The sequence below is a fragment of the Genypterus blacodes genome, unplaced genomic scaffold (assembly GCF_046128005.1).
Source record: "Genypterus blacodes isolate CSIRO-AG114 ecotype Tasmania unplaced genomic scaffold, CSIRO-AGI_Gbla_v1 ptg000133l_1, whole genome shotgun sequence".
NCBI classification, from domain to species: domain Eukaryota; kingdom Metazoa; phylum Chordata; class Actinopteri; order Ophidiiformes; family Ophidiidae; genus Genypterus; species Genypterus blacodes.
Genome location: NW_027466935.1, coordinates 8,446,311 through 8,468,010, shown reverse-complemented (window position 1 = coordinate 8,468,010; position 21,700 = coordinate 8,446,311). Strand labels below are relative to the sequence as shown.

General features: G+C 42.7%; 4 protein-coding genes across 9 annotated transcripts in view; 1 reads left to right on the top strand and 3 right to left on the bottom strand.

Moving 5' to 3' along the window:
- il11ra (interleukin 11 receptor subunit alpha) overlaps positions 1-1,805 on the bottom strand; it is a 39,489-nt gene extending 37,684 nt beyond the window's left edge. For both annotated transcript variants that reach the window (XM_076163883.1, XM_076163882.1), the window contains exon 1: positions 1,647-1,805. The gene's annotated coding sequence lies outside the window, so the exon portion shown is untranslated. The remainder of the gene's footprint in view (positions 1-1,646) is intronic.
- A 1,140-nt stretch (positions 1,806-2,945) lies between these two features.
- On the top strand, positions 2,946-7,374 carry LOC143011148 (uncharacterized). 3 transcript variants are annotated; one of them, XM_076163891.1, is made up of 5 exons: positions 2,946-3,081; positions 4,031-4,169; positions 5,665-5,819; positions 5,973-6,074; positions 6,334-7,374. In XM_076163891.1, the coding sequence occupies exons 2-5, from the start codon at positions 4,088-4,090 to the stop codon at positions 6,466-6,468; spliced, it is 474 nt and encodes a 157-aa protein (XP_076020006.1). In that variant the 5' UTR covers positions 2,946-3,081; positions 4,031-4,087; the 3' UTR covers positions 6,469-7,374. The 3 variants fall into 3 exon arrangements, with proteins under 3 accessions (XP_076020006.1, XP_076020005.1, XP_076020004.1); XM_076163890.1 differs by lacking the exon at positions 2,946-3,081 and adding an exon at positions 3,776-3,898; XM_076163889.1 differs by lacking the exon at positions 2,946-3,081 and adding an exon at positions 3,777-3,894.
- Positions 7,375-7,509: 135 nt separating this feature from the next.
- LOC143011147 (hatching enzyme 1.2-like) lies at positions 7,510-10,117 on the bottom strand. The gene is made up of 7 exons (XM_076163888.1): positions 8,921-10,117; positions 8,807-8,825; positions 8,668-8,730; positions 8,446-8,586; positions 8,161-8,278; positions 7,903-8,081; positions 7,510-7,806 (listed from the first exon to the last, which is right to left on the bottom strand). The coding sequence occupies exons 1-7, from the start codon at positions 8,987-8,989 to the stop codon at positions 7,679-7,681; spliced, it is 717 nt and encodes a 238-aa protein (XP_076020003.1). The 5' UTR covers positions 8,990-10,117; the 3' UTR covers positions 7,510-7,678.
- A 200-nt stretch (positions 10,118-10,317) lies between these two features.
- Positions 10,318-15,926, bottom strand: rassf6 (Ras association domain family member 6). Of its 3 annotated transcripts, none has more exons than XM_076163886.1 (11): positions 15,758-15,926; positions 13,205-13,284; positions 12,826-12,904; positions 12,496-12,665; positions 12,009-12,103; positions 11,677-11,897; positions 11,484-11,585; positions 11,351-11,402; positions 11,154-11,272; positions 10,884-10,981; positions 10,318-10,605 (listed from the first exon to the last, which is right to left on the bottom strand). In XM_076163886.1, exons 2-11 carry the CDS (start codon positions 13,276-13,278, stop codon positions 10,527-10,529), a joined length of 1,089 nt encoding a protein of 362 aa, XP_076020001.1. In that variant the 5' UTR covers positions 13,279-13,284; positions 15,758-15,926; the 3' UTR covers positions 10,318-10,526. The 3 variants fall into 3 exon arrangements, with proteins under 3 accessions (XP_076020001.1, XP_076020002.1, XP_076020000.1); XM_076163887.1 differs by lacking the exon at positions 15,758-15,926 and adding an exon at positions 13,875-14,018; XM_076163885.1 differs by having other exon boundaries at positions 10,319-10,605; positions 15,753-15,926.
- Positions 15,927-21,700: the final 5,774 nt, after the last annotated feature.

Below are 21,700 nucleotides of genomic sequence, written 5' to 3'. Positions count from 1 at the left end.
AGTTACAAAGTTCACTGCTGTGCAACATGCAGAGTTTTTGTGCCTTTTTTTTTTTTTTTTACATGCCTTTGAGCCATGGAAGGAAAAGGCTACAAGCGAAGGGGTCGGTTGAGTGAAACAGAGTGGAATCTCCTTTTACAGCACAAACTTTGACCCATATTTCCCTTTTCACTTCAGAGAAAATTAAAACAATTCTGCCCCATGTTTTTTCTTCTCCTCTCTCTCTTTCTCTCTTCTCCCCCTCTTCTGCGCCTCCTTTTTTTCCACCTACTTCACTTCACCTCCGCTCTCTGGCTCCTGATACGCCCCCCCAGGCTCTCCTCCCTCTGCTCAGGCTGTTTGCATTCCTGTTGAGCTCTATTTCAAGGCTTCATCACATAAGTGGTTGAAGGAATGCACATCTGTACAGGGAACCCGTCTCCCTGTCCATCTGTCTATCTGTCTCTGCCCATATTACTGTCTGACTCGCTCCCTCTCTTTCTCTCTCTCGCTCTCTCGTGATCTCTGGCTCCATGTTTGTTTTTGTCTCCAGCTCTGCAGTCGATCCATTAACCTTTGTAATGGCGCTCTCATTTTACATCTAAATATACAAAAAAAGGCCAGACCGAGGACGAGGATTCATGTTGTTAATTACATCAACAAGCCCTCTGGATGGCATCAGCGTTTTGTTTACACTCTGAAAATGTGTTTCTGTGCTCAATAAAACAGTGGTGGCTCTTCCAACACTGATGATCACAAACGCACACAAACACTCCACCACTTGGCAACCAAACAACCTGCATCTGCTGTATGTTTCATTGCTGTACGTTTCATTGATCAAACACTAAGATGTCTCCCAACTCTTTACTTAGTAAACCATCACCTGTGAGCATCAACGACCATCTTACAAGCCACAAACACTCAAAGCTTCAATGATGCCCACAATCTTTAATTAACTGCGATTAATTGATGTACACAAACAATTTTTTAAAGTGATACTGCTTAGTTTTGACATTTGACAGGTAGTAGAGGGTTCGACTCCCATAATGCCATGTGATATTGTGAACCCCAATATATAAAACTAATTAAAGTAAGGACTCATTTTCCCAGGAATTTGATTTTACAACAAAAGTAATAATCAGGATTATCACTTTTTTTTATCACAACCATTTTTACAAGACATGAATTCCTTTGACTTCACCTGTTTTGATTTTCTCCAATGCCACTCCAAGTACCAACGGGGGCACACGTACCACAGCTTTAGAACCAGCTGACCTGAGGCTATTTATACATTTGATCCACCGAAAAATAAACAGAGAGAGAGAGAGAGAGCTGCATGAGGAAAACGCCAACAAATCTCAAAATTACAGGGCGAATAATGAGAACGCAGGAGAGAACAACAACATAATTTCATAGATAGCTGCTGCATCTGTCATTATCCAGCATTTCATGATAAATTATATCATATTTTGTATCGTATATTGGCTGAAGTTGGAGCAGCGGCGCGTGAACATCCCGCTGTGAACAACACTGGAGTAAGTTTCCTCTACCCCTTCCTGTCCCGTAGTGGAGGGGAGCGGATAAACTTTTTCCCCGCACTCACACGCTGCTTCCTGGCCGACGTTTGCCTCCCGCGGTCCCGGCCAAAAAAACATCCCCAAACTCACCTTGGAAAACTCTCCCGGAGTCAAGCGGGCATTTCCACGTTGTCGCCTTCCATGTTCGGGGGGCCCCTTCGTCGAGGGCTGTCGTTCGGCTCCCCGGAGAGACTGGAGACGAGACTAGCGGGACACGGGAGAGCAGCAACAACGCCGGACACGGAGGAGGAGGAGAGGAAAGGAGGCCACACGAGTCGGTCCGCGCGCTGACTGGACCAGGCCGCTGTCAGTCAAGTGCATAAGTGGGCGGGGCCTGACTGTAAAGAGATTAAAGCGCGTGTGAGAGTCCAGCACTGATTTCAGATCTGTGGGCAGGAATGTGGAACGAAAACAAGGCAGCAAAATAACCTCCAGCTGCAGTTTATTGACAATCTGCGCCGTGCTTTATTCCTTCATTTATCTTATCCTCAAACAGGTGAGTTGTTTGGTCTTATGGCGAATCAGTTTAAAAGCACAGTTGTATTTTAAGAAAGGTTTGCACACACAGAAAATGTTATTATTATTACATTTATTATTATTATCATTATTATAATTATTATTAACTACTTATATAGTGTTTTGATCGAAAGCGTACCTTGATCCTTTTTTGTGCTGTTTATTTTGAAGCAAGTTTAACCTTTGACCTGAATCTGCATCAAAAGCCCTTATGCCACCCACACACCCACCTGCACCTTCAGCCAATCACATTCCTCATGATTGCGTTTTGTTCAGCTGAGTGGATGAGAACAATATGAACAGAAGCAGTGGTGGTTGGTGTTTCGTCCACTCACTATGTAAACAACACTGACACCAGTCGCTCTGTGGAAAGATGGGATTTTCCAATCTAAACGGTTGCAAGCACTGTTTTTGTGCACTGTGTTGAGGATGGACCCCTTTAATCTATGTTGAAATCACAGTACTAATAACTTCAGCACTACTTCAAAGGTCAGTGAAGGGTTCCTGATCTGTTTTTACCCAGGGCCCCCAAATCACCCAACGTGGCCCTTACTTTAATTATTGACTACAGATATTAAATAAACATCAAGGACACTTCAGAATAAATGTGCAGCCTTTGTTACCCTTTGTTTCTTTCAACACCAGACCAACTCAAACCAAAGTATCATTATGTCCTCATTATGTGTGTGTCATTGTTTGTTATTGACCGTGGAAATGACGGAGGCGCCTGTCAACCGCTTGTTGCACTGTGCAATGTGACGACACTGCCCTCTGCTGGCCATGTTAGCTCATTACACACTGTCAGGAGAGATTCCCGACACAGAACAGGAGTTGCAACATAATGCGGTGTGTTTACAGTAAGTCTACATTTTACCTGAGTCATGTGAGTCATGCAGAATGAAGTTTATCCAGACCAGGATAACCTGATCAGCAACCAAGAGAATGAGGAACTAAGCAGTTCGGAGAAATAAACTTGAGCTTACTGTTGGTGCTTTCAGAAGGCAAGCGAGTGAGTAATAGAACTTTCAGCACTTCCAAATAAAGGAAAGACAAACAAAAGTACTGTTTAATTTGGCGTCGCAGTGTCGGAGAGAGGTTTTCTTATTTTTAAGATAAGAGCTATTACACATCACACACACCCATTTGATCACTACAGGAGCTGAAGGTTAAATGTGACTTAATGTGAACTGAAGAGTCTCATATCTGAGCTCAGACTTCATTGAGTTTATTAAAATCCTTTTATATTTAGTTGTATGGTTCATATAAGTGTTTTTACATTGGACCTGTTGCTGTGCTGTGTTTCCTTCTCACTCATCTGGATTATGGCTAGTTAATGTAATAGTAATTTGTTTCAGAAGCTGAGAGAGAGAGAATCATTCCCTCTGCCAGCTGAAATCTGCTGATCATGTGTCACATTTGCCCGAAAGTGTAATTCTTACACACATACACAATCACACACACACACTCACACTATATATGCATGACGTGACCGGAGGCCCAGATAACACAACTGAATTCAAACACACAAACCACACACTCAAACACCAACTCTCTCACCTATTCAGTTGTCACACACACACATACACACTCCACCACAAAGCTGGAGGATGGTGCCCCTGCCATGCAATGGGTGGGTGTGGTCTTCACTGGCTGGTTAAACATTCCAAAGCGTAAACAACACTGAGCCGCTGCTGTCATTCACTAACGTCACCCTGTCCCTCCCTCCCTCCCTCCCTCACTCACTCTCTCCCTCTCTCTCTTTCATACTCACACACACACACGTAAGTTCTCGCAGTCAGACTCGCCGACGCTCTCAAACTCAGTAGGTACAATCCTATTTTTAATACCACAAAACTAACTTCATATTGATTAGCTTTCTCTTCTTGATTTCTGTGTTTTGAGACAGCAGTTAATTGTAATTATTATAACAGTTCTGACTTTTTAATCCTTCCGTTCAGGCAAACACTGCTAGAAAACACAAAGGCACAGTTTGGTCTTCAGTCATCTATAAGAAAATGTCTCCCCATCTATCAGTGCTGGTGCTGATGTGTCTGTCAGTGGTCCAGCTGTATGCAGAAGAGGCGAAGATCGTCAAACGTAAGTACTGAGAAGATACGGCATGATGTGATGTGAGGTGTAAACTGCTGCTTTTAGCTCAAGGAGGCAAAAACAAACACTCATAAAATCAGTAAAAATGATGTAAAAGTTGTGTTTGATGTGGCGCTGTACAGCTTTTTGACATTTTCCATTTTTTAACTGAATTGGAAGATACTGCGAGCGCAATCCAGTGATTTTTAAAGTTTTATGCGTGTCAATCGCACTGAGACTCAACGCTCAATTCTGCCAATTCTGCAGTTTAACGCAGATTTCAAATCATTGTTTTGATTTTCTGGATCATATGGTCCAGTCCTTCCAGCTCTTCCACCTGCTTCATGTTAGAATATTGGCAGCCAAGTAAACCAGGAAGCACACAATGCTCAGTTATACACAACTGGTCTGGGGAGAACTGGTGGAGTCGGAATTGCTCAAGGAAGCATATCTGATAGATTTCTCACTCACACTCCTCTCTCTGTGTCCGCTCGCAAGACCAAACTACTGCAATAGTTCCATGCTGCAATTCTGGGTAGAGTGAGTCAGAACCTTTAGGCTGAGTCACCAGTCTGAGAAACTATGTCATTGGTTTCTTTTGGCACAGCAATGTTTGGTCTGGGACGCATTTTGGAGAATGAATTACATCCAACAGGAAGCATACAGTGGCCCAAACCAAAGTTACACCGCAGCAGCTATTTCTATTTATCATGTGGTAGAATTTGTACTGAACACAGAAGGTAGTCCAGTTGGAGGCGATTTGCATAGAAATGGGAACCATCACAACAAACACACCGCCAGGCAAAGGGCCAAACTTGGTGGTTTGGACCTCATGAATGGTTTAGTCCTGGGCATTCCTAACATGGGCTTTGGTGCAAATTATATGTTGTCATTATACATTTGTTGTCATGACAAATAATCAACCATCATCAGCCATTGGAAATAGCATTAACTACTGTTTTCATCTAAAAGCCATTGAAAGAATATATATACAGTTAAATATTAGGTTTCATGGTTTGGTTTGGTCAACATACTGATTCACGCTGTTTTTGGTTTGGCCACTGTTTGAAATGTGTGCAAAACAGAAACGACACTGGTTTAAAGTGGACATTTCATTTTTTTCATACTGTGATTGCAATAAAAACCAAGAATTGGATTAAGAAATTCTCCAAAACCTTCAGAGTTCCCTGAGGAACTGTGTAATCAGCCTGATGGCAGAGGCTTGGTTTGGCAGACGTGTGCATCAGTGTGTAACAAGAGGGTACTGTGGGCTCGGCAGGCTCCAGGGTTTTGGGCTTGTGAGTCTGCATTCGTTTGAGCGTCCTTGACTAATCTTCTAGTCTGGTCCAACCACCTGAATCAGCAGAATGTCAGGATGAATTATTACAACTATCACACCAATGAGCAGCGGTTTGTTACACTGTTGGACTTGCAAGTTCTGTGCCACACTGTAAAGCAGTTGTTTTTCTGTTTTATCTGATTTATCTGCGTACGTTCCTTGTAGATAAAACCAATTTGCTGGGTGACTGGTCTAGCAAGAGTTCAGAATTGAAATCGGTGACGGCCGAGGCTGATCATGCTGTGAGGCTGTTCAACACCAAATACCACTCCGGCAAGAAGGCATTCAAACTGGTCACCATCACCTCCGCTAAGGTTCAGGTGAGAGTCACGATTAAGCCGTTCTGCACACCAGTAGTTGGAGCTGGAGCTCGTAAAGTGAAACCCAGGGCCTTCACGCTGTGAGGCAACAGTGCCCCCTGCTGCTGTACACAACATTCAGTCATCACTTTCTGTCCTCTGTTATTCTATCAGGTGACCAACACGATCAACTACAAGATTGTGATGGTCCTGGGCAAAACCAGGTGCCTCAAGAGTGAAAATCATGCTTTGAAAACCTGTGAATTGGAGAAAAAGGTAAACATTTGTGTGTGTGTCTGCATGCTCAAGCCAAAATTTTCAACCTTTATGTTTACGCTTTCATTTTGATTTTATGTGTCCCTCTTCTTTTTGACCACCCATGGTGTTAATGCATCAATGAAAGACAGTAAAGGCCCTTCCTTCGATCACAATTGCCCTGAAACCCCTCAAATTTTGCATCTTAAACACACACTGAGCACACATAAAAGGTTAAATTGCTCTAATTCATATGTTGTTGTCGTCTTCTTCTCTGCAGCGTCTGACCTGCATCTATAGGGTGGAGATCAACCCTCGCACTGACGAACGCCAAGAGCAAAGGCTTTCCTGCATCAAGTTCATCCCCGACCCACCCACACCCGCACCCACACCCACACCCACACCCACCGACTGAATATCTCACAGACAGAGACCTACAGATCTGATTTCCACTTCTTTACTTTGGAGTTCAGTTCAATTAGTCTTGAATATCATCTTACACTTTGGTACGTTAATGGTGTTTCATTAATTATTCATATTTTGCTATTATTTGAATTGGTGGATGTGCAGTTTAACGCGTGTAATTTAGCCCAGACCCCCAGATTAGAACATGTACTCAGAGGGTCACGTTACATTCAAATACAGTTAAGGTGAGATACTGCTGATGTGCACATAAAACAGTTTTGAACATTTTTTATAAACATCTGCTTTAAAGGAAATGTCATCATGAGGCCTGTTGGGTCTTGGTGGAGGTATGAACTCTCTGGGTGCTCTGTGGTTGTGTTGAGTTTTTAAAAACACATTTTAAATCAAATGCAATAACAGCATTATTGTGGTCGTAGCTGGTGTGAAAATGTTTTATTTCAGCCAAATTTGTCAATTTATTACAAGAAACAAAGAGCAGCAGAATTGATCAGCGATGTAATTGAACTGGAGTCTTTGTGGCAGCGGCCTTGATTTCATTTGCTCTCACACGCCTGAAAAGAGAATAAATGAGCCGCCGTCAGATTCAGTTGACAAACCAAACCTGATAATCAATCGCATGATATAAAGAGCAGGAAGACAGAAGTCCTGCTGTCGTCTGTACAACTGTCTCAATGTTTTCTATTTCCTGTGCTGCAGTGTGAAAAGAAACAACTTTGATTGATTTGCAATAATCAAGATGAAAACCCAAGAACCTTCCATCATCTTTTTAAATTGAGTTTTTGTCTGCGTCTGTAATTTGATGTTGCTGTTGTGTGTGTCACCTGCATCTTTCCATCTCTTTACTCTAAAATGTCTTCTATCTGATTGATATCTTTAATAAAGAATAAACAATGAATCACTCAGTTCTGTACTCACTGCATTCATAGAACTTATTGATCCTCAGGATGTCGATGTCAGACATCTCGTCCCTCTGTCCAATCTGCACCGAGGGGTCTGGAATAGGAGTGATGGTCTCTGCGCCATACTGGGATGCAAAAGAAGTTCTAGAGGAAACACAAACAAATACACTCACATTGATGGAAAATTATACTTTTATATCTCACCTATGAGTGTGATGGAATAATGTATGAGATGTTTGGAGATATGTAGAGGATACATAGGTTGGGTAATGTAGTTTGTTTGTATCGTGCATTTAGTTATCACAAAAAAGGAGTAAACGTATTTGCTGATAATACAAGTCGGTACCTTCCATAATGCATAACAGAGGAATAGTCATACGCCGTGTTCAGGTTGTTCGTGTCGGCTTTGTAGAAGTTGTATCTGTTTGCTGTTAAAAATAAAAGCACAAATGTTTCAGAATCTTTCAACTATCCTTCAAGTTTTAGTGTTAAACTCTGATTCGAGGCCGTAAAACAGTGCAGACCTGGTGACAGGTTGTCCCAGTTGATGCGGACATACTGGTCCCTGTCGCTCCTGGTGTGCTCATGGTGGAAGCCCAGCGCGTGCAGGAGCTCGTGCTGAATGGTCCCGCGGTGGACGCAGCCTTGGACAGACACAGAGACCACCTGCTTTCCGCCATCTCGCCCTATAGAAGACCAGCACCTACAGCGGACGGATCGCAGGTTGACAGTTTAATTCCTGACATGACACTGACTTGCAGACTAACCGGCCAGGCACTCACCCCATCTCGCTCTCAATGCTCAGGTAGTCAGACTGACCACGGTGAGGAACAAAGCGGACGCATGTTTTCATGTGGAACATCTCCATCGCTTTCTCAATCGTGGCCTTCTCATTGTCATCTGCAACCAAATACAACATTTCTTCATATACCATTCGGGGAATTTAGATCAATACCCTACAAGAGTTTGATGCCACTTCAGTACCTTTGGGTTTGTATAATAGAAATGAGTGAAACAGCTTGAGCAGAGCATACTATGACTTCCACAAATGATCTTATAGTTCTTACAGAAGTAGTCGCTGATGGTGTACGGCACTTCAACCAGGCCATTATAAGATTTCCTCCATTTGCAGTATCCACTCCAGCATTTCATTGCGTTCCTTTTTCTAGGCAGAACGATGTCTCCTTCCACCAATGTATTATGGATGCCTAGAATGACAAGATATACAATACATATGCTCATCGCTGAAGTATACACTGAAGCTTAGAACATGCTGCTGTTACTCCTACCTTTGTTTGCCTCCAGAATCCGTGAAGTTATGTCTAAGGGGGCAAGTTCCTCAGCTGTCACACCTAAAATGAAACGATTCAGTAACCTTTAACATGTCCGTTCAACATTTAATGAGGTCAACCACTTTCATTCTCTTACCTTCATCATGGTCTTGAATCTGCGGAGATAAAAACCAAACATAAGCAGAGAACATCAACTTGCCAATCCTGATTAGTGAGTTTCTGGGTTCAAATGTGACGCCACTCTGCTCACCCTGGGGCCTGTTTGTGCCGAGAGGCCGAGCAGCAGGGTGAAGACAGCCGAGAGGAGCATCAGCTTCATCTTCCTCGTGTCAGAGATCCTTTGGAGTCTGAGAAGAACCTTTGCTGGTCAGTGGACATGGAGGCGTCTTGGTTTTAAGCAGCTAAAGAGGGAGGAACCACAATTGTAAATAGACTTACAGTTAATGTTTCGACCCCTGAATAAACGTTTTAATGATGGATAAACACCAACGAAGAACATCCCTGATCCTTTTGAGGTGTCGCTTAAATTGGAGTATTTGTAAAAAGAAACATATCAACTAATTGTGCGGCACAAATTCTGAAGATGTTGCTTGTTTATGTTCACCCATTAAATCATTCTAGAGTCAAGTTATCGTAGTGTTACAGATGTCTATTGTTAAACCAAACCGGTGTAAGGAGTGATTAATGGACAGGACCACACCCAGCTGGTTCAAGTTTCAGTTTGAGGAGACACAGGGAAACACCTAAAGGCTACAATGACATGCACAGCAAATGACCAATCAGGTCAGGAGAGTATTAAGACTTTAGTCAGGTTCCAAATGGACGTCTGTGAATGTCAGAATAATATGAAGTTATCCAATTTTGACACATCTTGACATCTTTACACAATGTCTATGATTGATCTATTTCTAAATTGGCTGTGGCGCCTCCAATTGGTGACTGACAGAACTACTCTCATAACACTGGCCGAGAGAGCACAACTGCCTCGGTTTCTTTCCCCAGTTTATGTATTTTTATGAGTCGAAACCGGCTTTTTAATGTGGCAGGCAGGGAGGGAACCTCACCGCTGGATGTATGGCAGCCAATCAGATAAAAGCAGAGAGAAGACTGAAGTCTGTAGATGTTCAGACTGCTGAGAGGAAAATCCCTCTGAAGCCAGTTTGGGGCTCCTTGGTGTCTGTGTTCAAACTCTGGACAGCAAATGGAAACTGTGTCCTTCAATAAAGCAACCCGGTTACCGTTTATGCTCGTTGGGTCAGCCGCCATATGTTGAGAGGAAAATGTGTTTGAGTGCCTGGTAATGTGAGGCTTCCTATGGCCGCTCAGCTCTGCTCAGCATTTAACTATGAGCAGGGCTGGGCTTTCCTTCTATAAGCAGTTCTTTGGTGTGTGTATGTGTGTGTGTGTGTGTGTGTGTGTGTGTGTGTGTGTGTGTGTGTGTGTGTGTGTGTGTGTGTGTGTGTGTGTGTGTGTCTCAGAGATTTAATCAGAACAGAAACCTTTATAGACTTTTATTTATGTATTTTAATGGACTCTTCATTTAATGTGTAGTTAAAAAACAGAAACTATAAACAGAACAATGTGACACAAATGAATGTGATAGAGAATATGATAGGAAGGAGGATTTTAATTAAACAGCTGATTATTCTGGTCCCACAATCTATAGCATCACTTTACATCGTTTATTACATAGAAAAATAATGTTAATTTACAATTATTTACAGTATTATTTTGTATTGACTTTACATTTACCAAATACATGAAACGGCTTTAAGAAAAAGAAAATCCAATTTCCAATTCCAAAATACCGTTTTCCTCAGTGTGTGTGTGTTTGTGTGTGTGTCATCTGTTGGCCATCACACGCTGGTCTCTGTGTGTGGAGAAGACGTCTTACAGCTCAGGACGTTAGACAGGAGTCGATGCTGGTAGCGGTACCTGACGCGCGCAGACACACACGCAGACACACGCAGACACACGAAGTAATTTGAGATTTTGTCGCCCTCGTGTGGCACACAACAGTTACTACACGGATTTTGGGTAGTCGTTAGAATTTAATTATAGCACCAGGCCTAATTTATCTATAAGTTTATTATTATGATCATAATTGTAAGTAGTATTTACACATTTACATTTGTTGTAAGTCATAGTCATTTTTTTGAAATATTTTGCTAGGACAAGGAGATTTTAATATGGCTGTAACATTATATACTGACTTGTCAATGACGAATTGAATCTCTCTGTGCTCCTCCTCTCCGAGTTCCACCAAAACCTGCTCCAGGATGGGGAGCTCCAAGTTCAGATAAAGGGCGACCTGAGGAGAGGAGAGGAGAGGAGAGGAGAGGAGAGGAGAGGAGAGGAGAGGAGAGATCAACAGAAATACAAACTTGCAGGGTGTCTCATGCTGGACTGTATTAATAAAAAAACAAAAATAATACCAACAATGTGTCCCATAATGGAATTGGACATTTGTGATTGATGCTTACATCACTGCTGACTTCGTCTTCATCCCTGTCCATCAAAAAGACCTTCATGATGTCGTCAGAGGGTCCCTGCAGTATTCGCTCCCATAGTGGGTGGTCACTGTTATTCAGCTTCCTCTTCTCTGGACAGAAAACACACCTGACATCAGCGCCATGCTCACTCACTCATTCATTTGATTCACAATGTGGCGAAATCCTACCTCCACTCTGGTGGACACAATACAGAGCAAACTCCTGAGGGACGTTCTCTATCTGCAGGAGGAACAACAAGATTGCTGTATTCTGATTGGACAATAAAGGTCTGAGGTTTGTGCTGTGTTTGTGCTGACTCACCTTAAACTTTCTCAGCAGCTGCTCGATGACCTGGTTAGTGGTCATGCTGCTGGAGATACGAACTTTAGTCGGCGTGCCAAAGGACGGGGTGAAGATGGAGGTCTGGAGGGATGCGAGTGAGAGTGAATGATGCGCATTTAGGAAGATGAAAAAGAGGTGAAGAAGAGGAGAGATTGTGAGCAGAGACTCTTACCTTGTAGTTGTAGAAGTGCCCATTGATGGAGAAGCGGTGCTGTCTCTCCTGCTCCCTCTGTGCCGCCGACTTGCCCCGTCCCCTCCTCCTCTTCACCAATGAGGCGTCGCTCCTGCAGCGAAACAGGTTGGAATCCGCCTCCAGCTCTGGGTTCTTCGTCCTGGCCGGGCGCAGTGTGGTGGTCTCGTAAATCACCGGTACGGAGGGTCGCTTGGAAAGACCTGATCGAGTGAATCAAATATATATTACTTTCATTTGCAAAACACAGTAAAATGTAAATGTGTTTGTTAGGTTACATACATAGCTACAAGTGTTTTAAAGAACAAACAAACCTGTATAAGAGCTGCTAAGAACTGTGTCCTGTTGCGTCTCAGCCATCTCATCTATCTGGTGAAGGTCATTGTATTCTCCCCATCGCGTCATACCTCTGAGGACAAAACGTTGAATTAAATGCATATTATATTACAATATTACCCTTCAGAATACACTGACGGAGTTCACATGCAGAGCTGAAACAGATATGAAACGCTTAAGGCTGCACCATGAAAAAAGCCCAACCACATTACAACAAGAATCAACACACACACAACAAAAACCCCCACCAGATCCTCTTACTGCAGCACCGTCACGCACACTGAGTGACCTTCTGCAGATCCAGTGGGTAACAGGTCAGAGAGTGACAACACCAGCCACATCAAGGAGCAAATAAAGATGGTAGACAGCAGAAAGAGAGTCCAGAGAGACAGATTGGATCCTTGTGATTGGTAACATGAGACACAGTGGCACTTTTCTCTCTTGCCGTCAGCTTCAGAGACAAACCTCTTGTCGCTGAGCGGGCTGACTGGACTGACTGGAGTGACGGGATCGGCTGAGATTGCAGGAGCGAAGGGAAGGATCTGTTTGTCATCCTGGATTTTCAGCCTGATGGGTCGTCTCACCCCCCAGGCAATATTCAGGAATCCCTCTACCACCACGTCTGCGTCGTGGCTCTGTGGGACACACACAGATGCAGGCCTATATGCTGTATAGTTACACTCAGATTCCACCACCACAATAACGCTGGATTAGCAGCTACGCACGGGAGGATTATGCAGGAAGTGGGGTGGAAAACAGATGAAAGATACAGTACAATGTGTAAAAACATAATACCTGATAGTAACTGAGGTGAAGTTGAGTCTGGTCCTTGAGGAAACAGTTGTAGGTGTTCAGCAGTGTGAGAAACTCGCCTCTGAAATGAACATCACACAATAAAAGATTAAAAAAAGACAAACAAATACATTTATATTAGAATTATAGCAAGACAGGCAGATGTGTATCTAAACTAACAACAACAAAAAATCCATATATTCTTTTCTTGTATTAACTTTTGCTGGGGAAAACTCTAAATGACCTCATCCATACATCAATACTGTATAACGTTGCATTGGATCCATTTCAGAGCGATCCAGTTGCTCAGCATAGATTCTGACGTGGCTTCTGTGAGCACAGACTGGAGCCAAAGACATCACGGTGTGTTTAATGGTCCCACCTGGAAAGAGTCCGCCCGTCTCCCGCTTGGATCACCGGGAGAAGATCTTCTGCTTTATTCATCTCTGATCCCATCAACTACTGCAGAGAGACAAACACAAACACAACACAGAGTCACACCATGTGGGAGGCACATGGAAGAATTCATTGTCATTCTTCATTCAGACTCGTGTGAGGATGAAACATTAAGCAACAGGCCTGCAGCCCAAAGCTCTTCTTTGATTTAGATTTGATTTTCCCCAAAGGGAAACTCATTTCCACAGCAAAGCACATCACAACTTAAACATTAATAACAGACAGATTAACACATGATGAACAAAATGTCTTCAGTTTTTCTTTAGTTTGCCGCCCACAACTGTGAAAAACTAGACATATAAATAGACAGGACACCACGTTCTGTCTGAATCTTCACACAGGTCCTTGAATGCATCGTTAGGTTCTAAAGTAAACACTGAAGGATGCAGGTTCCTTTAATGTACACATAGTAAGATCACCTGAGTGCAGTAAATGTCTCTAAACCAACACACCAGCACCAGTGTGTGTGTGTGTGTGTGTGTGTGTGTGTGTGTGTGTGTGTGTGTGTGTGTGTGTGTCTAGTGTGAGGAGCAACGCTGAAAATAACACACGTCTGAGCGCTAAAAGTAAACGACAGAAGTGAAGTGAAGTCTTACCTCCTGTATCATGACAAACACAAGCTCTCTCTTTCTTCTCTCTGCCTTCTCCTCTCTGAGCTTTAAATATCTCTGCACTTAAATCTCTCTCTCTCTCTCTCTCTCTCTCTCTCTCTCTCTCTCTCTCTCTCTCTCTCTCTCTCTCTCTCTCTCTCTCTCTCTCTCTCTCTCTCTCTCTCTCTCTCTCTCTCTCTCTCTCTCTCTCTCTCTCTCTCTCTCTCTCTCTCTCTCTCTCTCTCTCTCTCTCTCTCTCTCTCTCTCTCTCTCTCTCTCTCTCTCTCTCTCTCTCTCTCTCTCTGTGTGTGCGTCTCTCCGTGTGTGTCTCTCTCTGACTGTCTGTCTCTAACCCTGTCTCTCTCTGGCTCTCTCTCTGGGTGTGTCTCTCTCTGTCTCCCTCTCTCTTTTACTTTCTTTTTTTGTCCTCTCCCCTTCACAGATTTAATAACAGTGCTCCACCCAGTAACCGGTGATGACAGTGTAGAGCTCAGCCTTTGTTTACGTTTTGGTCACAGTAACTAAAGCCTCAGAGCTACACACTCTAAGATGGTCCACGTGGCCTCCCTCTCTCTCCGTCTCTCTCTCTTTCTTTCTCCCAATCTCTCTCCGTCTCTCTCTCTCTCCCTCTGTCTCTCTGTCTCAGCCTGTTCGTTTGCAGCTGAGAAAAATCTCAGGTATTCAGCAGTTGTCACCAGTCATCCCCGCCCACACACACACACACGTACAGTGATACTCTACAGTGGGCCAATCATTGTGCACCAGCAAGAAGCAGTATTTAAAGCTGCAGTATTCAACTTTTTCCCTTTTTATGTTGTAAAAAACCCGCAAAAATACACATAAGACATTGATGTGTAGATTTTTAGGAACAATCCTTCGCGCTGTGCTGTGACTTTAACATTATTGGATGTGTTGGGCCTCTATGAATGGAGAAGAAAGGAATATTGTGGTGTTCCAGGTAAGAGCTCAGATTCAGGCTCTCTGCTCTCAGTAACCTTCCAGGTGTTGGTGGGAAGTTTGTTTTGTCTTTCAAGCCTCAACATGTGGGATTTAAAGTCCCGGAGAGCAAATACATCAAAATCTGTGTGTGTGGGTGTGTGTGTGTGTGTGTGTGTGTGTGGGGGGGATTGTGGGAGATTTAAGAGCCCCAGAAGAACAAAAGGCAACTGTCAACAATGCCAACTCAGTCATCGAGCCAGAGCGATGTGTCCTTTGATGTAACACCCCACACACACACACACACTCACTCACTCTCTCACACACACACACACACACGCACACGCAGACGCACACACACACACACACACACACAAATAGAAATGTTGAGTAAAAACACATTGCTCCTCCATTCTAATGCTAAAGATTATTTGGGTCACCAGTGCAGAGTGTGTTGTATTGAATCTGTCATGAGCTCGTCACAAGAATGGAGGGCGGAGCCGAGCAGTGAAACACAAGCTGCCCACCTGACCTACTGTCACACACTGAGCTGGGAGGAAAGCGTCGCCGTGGGGAAAAGGCCAAGGTACAAAAACGGCACTCCCACGTTCTGCCCGTCATGTAAAACCAATAAGAGTAATACCTGCAGTACAGCGCCCCCTGCTGGTACAACCTCCATCTACTTACTTTCTCCATTTACCTTATTCCCATTTAAACCACTTTGGCTGAACATTAGAAAGGTTTTACATGAACTTTACATCACAAAATCTGACAGCAAACAGCAGGTAATCTGAAATTAGGTGTCAGGTATCAGTGTTTGATTGAAGTTTACAACAAATCGTCTTCATTTTGATACATTGAATTCTGTAAATAAGACTTAACAAACATAGATCTTTGTTTTTTACAGCATAGGAAGCTTTAACATTCATAAAGATCAAACACTCCTACCTGACCTGTCTGTCCGTTACAGTCTGTCCGTCTCCTAACAGATGAAGCTGGCTCACTCAGTGTTTGAGGTTTCATACATTGTGTGATTGAGTGTGTGCGCAGGTGTGCAGGGGTGTGTGTATGTGTGTGTGTGTGTGTGTGTGTGTGTGTGCAGGTTCAGAGTACATGTGGTAAGGAGGGGAGTTTGTGCAGCAGCTGGTTAATAATTACAGGACACGTTGAGACAACAAGGAAAGGGAGGAGCTGAATGACAGTAGATATGACTCAACCGTTTTCTCTGTGTGCGTGTGTGTATGTGTGTAGAGAGAGAAAGAAACAGAGAGAGATAGAGAGAGAGTGAGAGAGAGATATGCATACACATCATAAAACAAACACACACACTGCCTGCCTGCCTGTCTGTCTGTCTGTCTGATGTGAACGTTTGATTATTTTGTGAACATATCACTGAGATCAGCACAGACTCAGAACGTTTTGTGAAAGGAGCAATAACTGTGTGTGAATTCAGCATGTAAGGACAAACTTTAACATGTTCAGCAAGAAAAAAAAATGCTGATGCTGTCATTTTGCTTTGATTTATTCAGTTAACCCATTAAAACACAATCTTCTTTGCCTCCTGAATGTTGCCACACCCAAATGTAAAAGCTCCATAGATGTGAACATTTTCCCTGTCATTGGCGTGTGAGTGATTTTTGTCCTCTCACCACAAGTCATTAACAGTTCGTCCTGACATTATCAGATATCCTGAGTAACATGTGACTTTTAAGTGTAACCACGATCTGGCCTCAGTATTCGTGTTCACTCACACACAGACAGCTGCTTGGAATCGAACAACATGACCCCTGTCTGGACATAAGAAACGATCTAGATACACAATCAAAGAGCACACAGGTTACATGCAACAACAGGAGGATCTATAATGACATGTACCTGAGTTAGATTTAGTCTTAGTTAGTTAACATTCACAATATTTAGATTTCTGTTTAGTTTCTTAAAAACACAGGATCCATCTGATTCTTCCCATTTAGACGTAAGTGCAATTTATTTCTATGACAGCAGAGGGAGTAAGAGTACCACTGCACAAGTTCAGCAGCTTGATGCAGTGCAAGACTAGAGAAACACGAGGAAAAAAAACAACCTATAGGTCAAATAAAACTGGACAGAAACGGACAGAAATGTAACAGTAATCTAGTAGTCTTTGGATGTATTTCTCACTCAAAGCTGCATGATTTAATATTGTTTTGATATTAACAATGAATCGATTAGCTGTGCAAAGTCTGAAGGAGTGAAGGAAGCAATTTTAAAGTGTTTTTAAGCCATTTTAGCTCATTGTTTTTATTTTGCAGAACAAATAGAGCTTGGAACCAACACACTAACCTTATAAAACAGACTTTTCTGACCTCTTGTGGCCAAATTTCATCTTGCAGTTCTTGTGAGCTTGGAATTAGCCTCCAAAGTAGAAATACTGATACTCTCTCTCTAACTCCCTGTAATCTCTTATAATTCTGTAATTTACATTATCAACACATTGTGATTGAAGTAATAAGCAACATGTCTGCGAGCGTTTCACTCCTCAGCATTACTTTAAACGTTTGTGGCTGCGGAACCGACGCTCACTCAACTACCGCATACACAACAAATCACTGTGGATGACATCATGGTGGTGTGCAGTTGTCTGGTGAAAATGGCTGAATCAGAGGTATTGATAAATGATCTGTTCAGCCGATATTGTGGTTATATTAAGGTTTGTTTAATGGAAATATAAACAATAGTTGACAAATTAGCTTACATTGAATTTCCTTTCTCACCCCATGCATTCCTTTTTTCTTTTTTTTTACCAAGCAACACTGATTAGTGCCAAGCTAAGACATAGTTAACTTTATGATTCAAACAGTATGTGATTTCCATTGATATAGCTATTATTATTACTTACTGTGGAATATAATAGAGCCTCAGTCTTTATTAGGCAGCCAGTACTGAGAAACACAGAGTCTCTAGAGGAAAGGTTTCCCTGGACAGTCATGTGACGTGATAAATGGGCCTGTTGGGAGACGACAATAGTCGACTCCATCCAAAGCAGAATGGATAAGGAGTAAACCAACCGGAATGCCATTCCTTTCCCAAAATAAAACGAGACATACAAGGTGGTGGACAACAGGTGGACACAAAGGCCGGCTCCTGCACTAGACTGTGTGTCTGTGTGCATGTGTGTGTGTATCGGGCCGTGTATTGGGATGTATATATATGCCATGTGCCTGTGCCTGTGCGCGTGTGCGTGTGCGTGTGTTTGTGTGTGTGTGTGTGTGTGTGTTAAGCAGTGTGTTGGGATGTATATATATGCCATGTGCCTGTGTGTGTGTACATTTGCTTGTAGAAAATGTGTTTACAGATGCAACCCTATGGTGTTTATACAGGATGGTCAAATGTTTAACGTTTGTTTTCTGATGTAAAAAAGATTACATAAAAAAAATATTTGCACAAAGCTTTAGGTGTTATATGGATTTGACCAGCCATGTTAGTCCTTAATATGCAATATGTAGTATATACTGTATATATGTTCAAATTTCCTCATGGGCTGATTTTGAATTGCAACTAGGATACAAAGTGTAGGATTTGAATACATTACAAGATATGCAACAATGTTTTTGTTTATTTTTGCTCTTGTTTTGTGAATACAAATGGTCAGAACACCTTTTCCTGTTTTGTATTCTGTACTTCTCATTTGTCTGCACTGAAGTCATCTGATCTTTAGCTTTACTGCAGCTCCCTGTGTGATTATATGAGCAGAGAGACTGTTAGCAGCTCCTCTGTGTCTAGGCCAGCTGATCTATGACAGCGACTGCGCAACCTGAGTGACTGTACGAGAGGACAGCAAGCAGCTGCCACTGTCCATCATAAAGTTAATACACACACACTCAGTGAGACTGCTGGCTAGAGCACAGAGTCAGCATGGCTGTCCCTGGCTGAGACGCTGAAGACACACAGCAAGTAAAAACAACCCAGAGCTCGTCTTTACCTACCATGGGAATCTAACCAGCAACCTATTCATCAAAGCGATTTACGCCAAACGGAATCATTCTAGAGCCAAGATGAAGAACACGCTAATCATTTCAGTCCTCAAGCTCCAATTACTGCTGGTTCTGGTCGGCTCAGGTTGTTGGGCACAGAGAGGTAAGAGAGAGTCAGATCATTGCTTTTCCATATGTTGCTTATGACTGATTTGGTTAATGTACAGTATATGTCTTCACATGAGTCATCTCAGGTATTACAAAAAATATTAAAAAGGGATATGAAAGTAGTATAAGATAAGAGTGGTCATTATAATCAGGGATTTTAATTTGTAGTTTTATCATTAAATATAAATAAATTGCATAACCAACAGACAACAAACAGGTTGAACATGCATGAGTGTGTATGCGTATGCAAATTTGTGTGTGTGTGTGTGTGTGTGTGTGTGTGTGTGTGTGTGTGTGTGTGTGTGTGTGTGTGTGTGTGTGTGTGTGTGTGTGTGTGTGTCATTTGTAGTTGTGCACGTGTGGGTGAATGTGTTGTGTTATTGGGCTGAAAATCAATATGGACTGTTAAATAAGATAGAAATACTGTGTCTCTGTGTGTAGTTACTCATATTCTAAAGTATCATTCCTCTTCTTTCCCGTCACTACGTCCGCCTGCATTACGCTTTCTATAAAGGTTCCCTAAGGAGAATGCAGGTCGAGTTTCCCCACGTAATCACACAGCCCTGAGATCACCAGTTGTCCGGCACAGCTTGCAGGGTGTTTATAGGCCTGCTCAGTGTAAATCTGAGTAAATCTACATCCTTCCTATACTTTGGTAAATCCTGTGCAGCGAGCGGTGCAGGTGCTTAAGAACCAACAGCCGTCTCGCTCTCTTTCTGTCTCCTCTACTTATCTGTGAGTCTCTACAGCGCCCCTGACCTATGACCTCACTGTGAATGAGTACAGGAATGATACCCCTGATACCTCGTCTCCTCCAAACACCATAATGACACCTTTATGTCAAAATAGCAAATAATGAAGATCCACTTTGAATCAGTTTGGCTTATTTAATGAGTTGTAACTGTAAATATCAAAGCTTCAGATAAGAGTGAGAGCTGAGGAGAGCCAGTGATCTGTTGGCACAAACACCTCTGATATACAACACACTCTCTTTGAGTACATGCATACAGTACATGCTGCAGATTGGTGCATTGCAACAGGTGGCACAGATGCTGACTCATGATTGGGGAAGAGATATCGTGAGCTTGTGAGCCGGGCTGGTTGGCACGGTGATGGGTTGGGTTTGGCAGATGACCCTCTATCTATCTGTGATAAATCAGTGTGTGTGTGTGTGTGTGTGTGTGTGTGTGTGTGTGTGTGTGTGTGTGTGTGTGTGTGTGTGTGTGTGTGTGTGGCTATGCACAGTTATTAATGTTCAAGCGAAAACATAAACAAATCATGTCAAGATATTTCCAGTCACTGTAGGATTTGTTAAAGCTCAGGATTCTTCACTGCACAGCTCAGTCTGATCCGTCTGTATGTAACTTTGAGAGCAGAGGCTGGACCAACTGGTGCAACCAAAGGTCACACACACCCAAACATACACACGCAGGCAGACCACCACTGCTCTACACTTTTGTTGTCAAGCTTGATTTTCCTTTTGTGCCCTTTAAATCCACACAAACATAGGATGAGGTTACTGTGCCGACGTTTGATCTCTGCCAAGAGAATGGAGCGTAACAATATTTGTGTCTGCGTTCTTACTTCGGCTATGAAAGTCGAAGGTAAAGAGCTTTTTATCTTCTCTTTGGCTTGGCTGACAATTGTTTCATTTTGACATGATAGAATCAGCAAGAGAGAGAGAGAAAAGAGAGAGAGGAGAGAGGGACAGAGAGAGAGGGACAGAGAGAGAGAGACAGAGAGAGAGACACAGAGAGAGAATAAAGGGGAATCTGACTCCAAAAATGAAACTGTTAACTGAGGTTAAACTAGAGACTAAAGTATGCAAAGTGTGTAATATGGAACAGATATTAAAGAAGTTCGCTTATTATGGGAAAGAAATGATGAGAAGCTTAGGAACGGAGAAAACTCAACCATTTGCACTCGATGATGTTATTTCTTCAAACAAACCGATAAGAACAAGTTTGAAAAATAAACTTAATAACTAATTTTAAGAAAAACACAGGTCAAATTTCACAACTTGGACTGTAGATGTAATTGTTCGTGTGCGTTCTCACTTCCTGGCTGACATATTGAAGAACATCTCGATTATACAGTCACAGCAAACACGAAGAAGAGAGTCCTCTCTAACGGGTCAACCAGCAACAAGAAGAGGCGGTTGGTTTGTGTAATACCTAAATGTGGCCACTAGAAGCGCCCTCATGTGAGGATTGATGAACTGAACAAGGGGACTTTTGTTAACTGTCAGCCTGCGACATAAGTATTAACATTACCAACATTATAATACCGTTATTGTGCTTTCTTAATTCTTTTTTAAATTGAAAAATGGGTGTGAAATGACTCATGTGAAGTTGTTTACTAGTTTTAACTTGAGCTGGACCTTTTGTTGTGGCCTCAGTCTGATCCACAGAAGCTTTTCTTCTATGGTGCCTGAGTGCAGTGAGCTAGAGCCGAGGACGGGGATGAGGGGGGTTGTTTTTTTCCGAGTTATTGTGAAATCTTCATTTCACAAGAGACAAAACAAGCACAGTGTCCTTTCATCCTTTCAACCCCAGAATCTTTTTCCATTTCCTTTTCATCCTCCTTTCCTCTCCTTATTTACTTTCCTCTCCCTTCCCTCTTTTCCTCTCCTCAGTTCACGCCAAGTTTAAACCAACCCCAGCAGTGTGTGATCTGAAGCCACTCATAAACAGTCGCTGCCTCTCCCCTCCCCTCTCTCTCTCTCCTCCATCCTGTCTTCCCTTTCATCACCTCCCATCTCTCTTTTGCTTTTGT